Raw genomic sequence first — 2559 nt, 5'->3', positions numbered from 1 at the left:
GTGCTTTACTGGCTGGCTCTCCCCAGGCCGGCTAACGGGCAGGGTCGGTGGGTGATGCCCATGCTCCAGGTCCTCACCAGCACCACCCAGTCCACACGCTGTGGCGGGGGGATTGCCAGGCGGGCACGAGGGCTGGAGGACAACCCGGCCACGAGCACCCCGCGGGGCCCGGCTGCCCCAGGAATGCACCCGGAGCGGTGTCAGCGCCCGGCGGGCGTTTTGTGCTCGGCTCTGTGTGCTCGGGCAGGGGAGCACGTAGCAGCGCGGCTCCGGAGCGAAACACGTACCAGACAGATTATTGAGACAGGAATTTCTTGTCATCGCAAGAGCTTTGCTTACTTTTGTCATTTTAATGCATTGCACTCAGAGCCTGGTTTTAAAAAAACCAACAAACCCAATGCACTCCCCCCCGGCCTTTCAGAGATAATTTAAGTCTCTTTCTGAAAGGCCTTTTTACGGTTTCAGCGGCTCCCAGGGCAAGGATGAAATACCAGGAGAGTGGCAGCAACACGCAACTTCTGCACCGTGGGGTGCTGCCGGTCAAACACAACCCCCTGCAGGAACGAACATTTTGCACGGGGCGCAGAGCGTGTGCCATTGCAGGTTCTCAGGGCAATGCCCACATTCTGCGCCCCGTGCCAGCCCTCATCCTTCTTGCCTATCTTTCCCTCTGCCTCTTCACTCGCTTGTGCGGGCAGGGTTGAGTCATCCTAGGCATGCTCTGGGGGAAACCGTTGCCTCCAGCCCATTTCTTGGAAACCAATAAAAAAAAAAACCAAACAAAAAAATATCCCAGAAATGTTGCAACACACTTGCTGCTTCTGCTTCTGGGGGACTGTTGCGTTGTAACACCTCCACACCACGCGGGCAGCTCCAGCACAGAACCAAGCAGCCATATGCTCTGGGACCGTGCTAACCATAGCTATGGCCCTGCACATCAGGTGCGCTTCCTTCCCTGCCGCCTTTGCAAGACTGAAGACCCATATTTGCTGAATCACAGAATGGTTTGGGTTGGAAGGGACCTTGAAGACCATCCACTGCCACCCCCTGCCCTGGGCAGGGCCACCTCCCCCCAGCCCAGGTTGCTCCAAGCCCCGTCCAACCTGGCCTTGAACACCTCCAGGGATGGGGCAGCCCCAGCTTCTCGGGGCAACCTGCCCCAGGAGCTCACCACCTCCATAGTGAAAAATTTCTTCCTGATATCTCATCTAAATCTGCGCTCTTTCAATGTAAAACCATTCCCCCTCATCCTTTTGCTCCACTCCAAGATCGAGAGTCCATCCCCACCTTTCCTGGAGCCCCTTTAGGGACTTTAAGCACTGGAATAATGGCCTTTATATGAGCTAACCTCTGAATAAACGTACCTTTAGCCTTGTGCTTCCTGATCATGTAAGACAGTTCTTTCTTCCCTGAACAATCTTATTCCATTCGTTCTTTATTCCCATTATGCTCCTGAAAGCCACTGTTCAACCAGGGAGATCTCAATTCCTTCTGTAGAACATTTAAACCTTTACGAGGGATGCAAGCTCCAGGTGTTTTGTATCTTTGACTTAAAATAATCCCCTTCTCCTGTCTTGTTCCCTTTCTGACGCCTGCCAGGTCAGCTGGCTTCATTAACTTCATTAACTTCTTCCCTCTATCTCTCAGAAGCTGCTCTTGCAAAATGAAGAATCCTCCCAGAGCTTTCAAATCTAATTTTGTCTTTCCATTCCACCCATGAATCCACTCATGATCACTTGATCCAAGCTAATTTTCCGTGGCTAGCTATTACACGTCCTCTGCTTCAGACACAAAGTCTGAAATCACATCCCTTCTGGGCGGTCCAGAGCCGACTTTATGAAGGAGTTTATGGGCTACAGCCCCCAGGGATACGTGGCCTTTACCATTATTAACAACCTTTGATCTCCACTTGACATCCAGAAAGCTAAAGTCTCCCGTAACGATACTATTTGTCTCTCTAGTAACACGGCGACCTCAAACCCTACCCAAATGTGAATCGGGAGGATTCCAGCAGGATCCAAAGCAGCCTACTTGTTTCCCCGCGTCAGCGGAGCGTTTGGAGGGTCAGAGTACTGCTAATGAAGGACCTTGAGGTCTCCGGGGGAGGAGGAGGCTATAGAGGAATGCCAAGCACCTTTTCCCATGTATATGTTCTTGCACACACATGCATGGGTTTGTAATTTGAAACTCTCTTTACTTCTGGACAGGCTTTGCAAACTGCTTAGACCACATTCTCTGAGGTGTTTAAAGAGGGTGGAGTATGCAGTATTTATTTAGGTACTCTACAAACCTTAATAAGAATCGAGTGGTTGTAGCAATCGCGGAGAGCAAACAGAAAGCCAGCTGGCAGAAACCGAACAGTGCCACTGCACTTTTATTGCTTCTAACTCCCCAAAAACCAGATTATTACTGAAAAAAATGTCTTTTTTAATTTCATTTATCTCTGATCCTGCATTAATTTGTCTGCTGTCTGCAGCAGTGTTAGTAGCTGTACTCTATTTTTCAACTGGCTATAAAAATTCAGCTTTTAAGTTTCCTCCTGGTCCACCTCCTCTTCCG

The 2559-nt window shown here is 50.3% G+C and overlaps 1 protein-coding gene across 1 annotated transcript in view; it reads left to right on the top strand.

The window, feature by feature from the left end:
• The first annotated feature begins 2418 nt into the window (after window positions 1-2418).
• Window positions 2419-2559, top strand: part of LOC104287118 (cytochrome P450 2W1-like) — an 8881-nt gene continuing 8740 nt past the window's right edge. Inside the window, exon 1 of the mRNA XM_009885786.1 lies at window positions 2419-2557. Coding sequence (XP_009884088.1) covers window positions 2419-2557 — 139 coding nt within the window. The remainder of the gene's footprint in view (window positions 2558-2559) is intronic.

The sequence above is a fragment of the Charadrius vociferus genome, unplaced genomic scaffold, assembly GCF_000708025.1.
Source record: "Charadrius vociferus isolate BGI_N301 unplaced genomic scaffold, ASM70802v2 scaffold430, whole genome shotgun sequence".
In the NCBI taxonomy this organism is placed as follows: domain Eukaryota; kingdom Metazoa; phylum Chordata; class Aves; order Charadriiformes; family Charadriidae; genus Charadrius; species Charadrius vociferus.
This window is presented reverse-complemented; position numbering and strand designations above follow the sequence as displayed.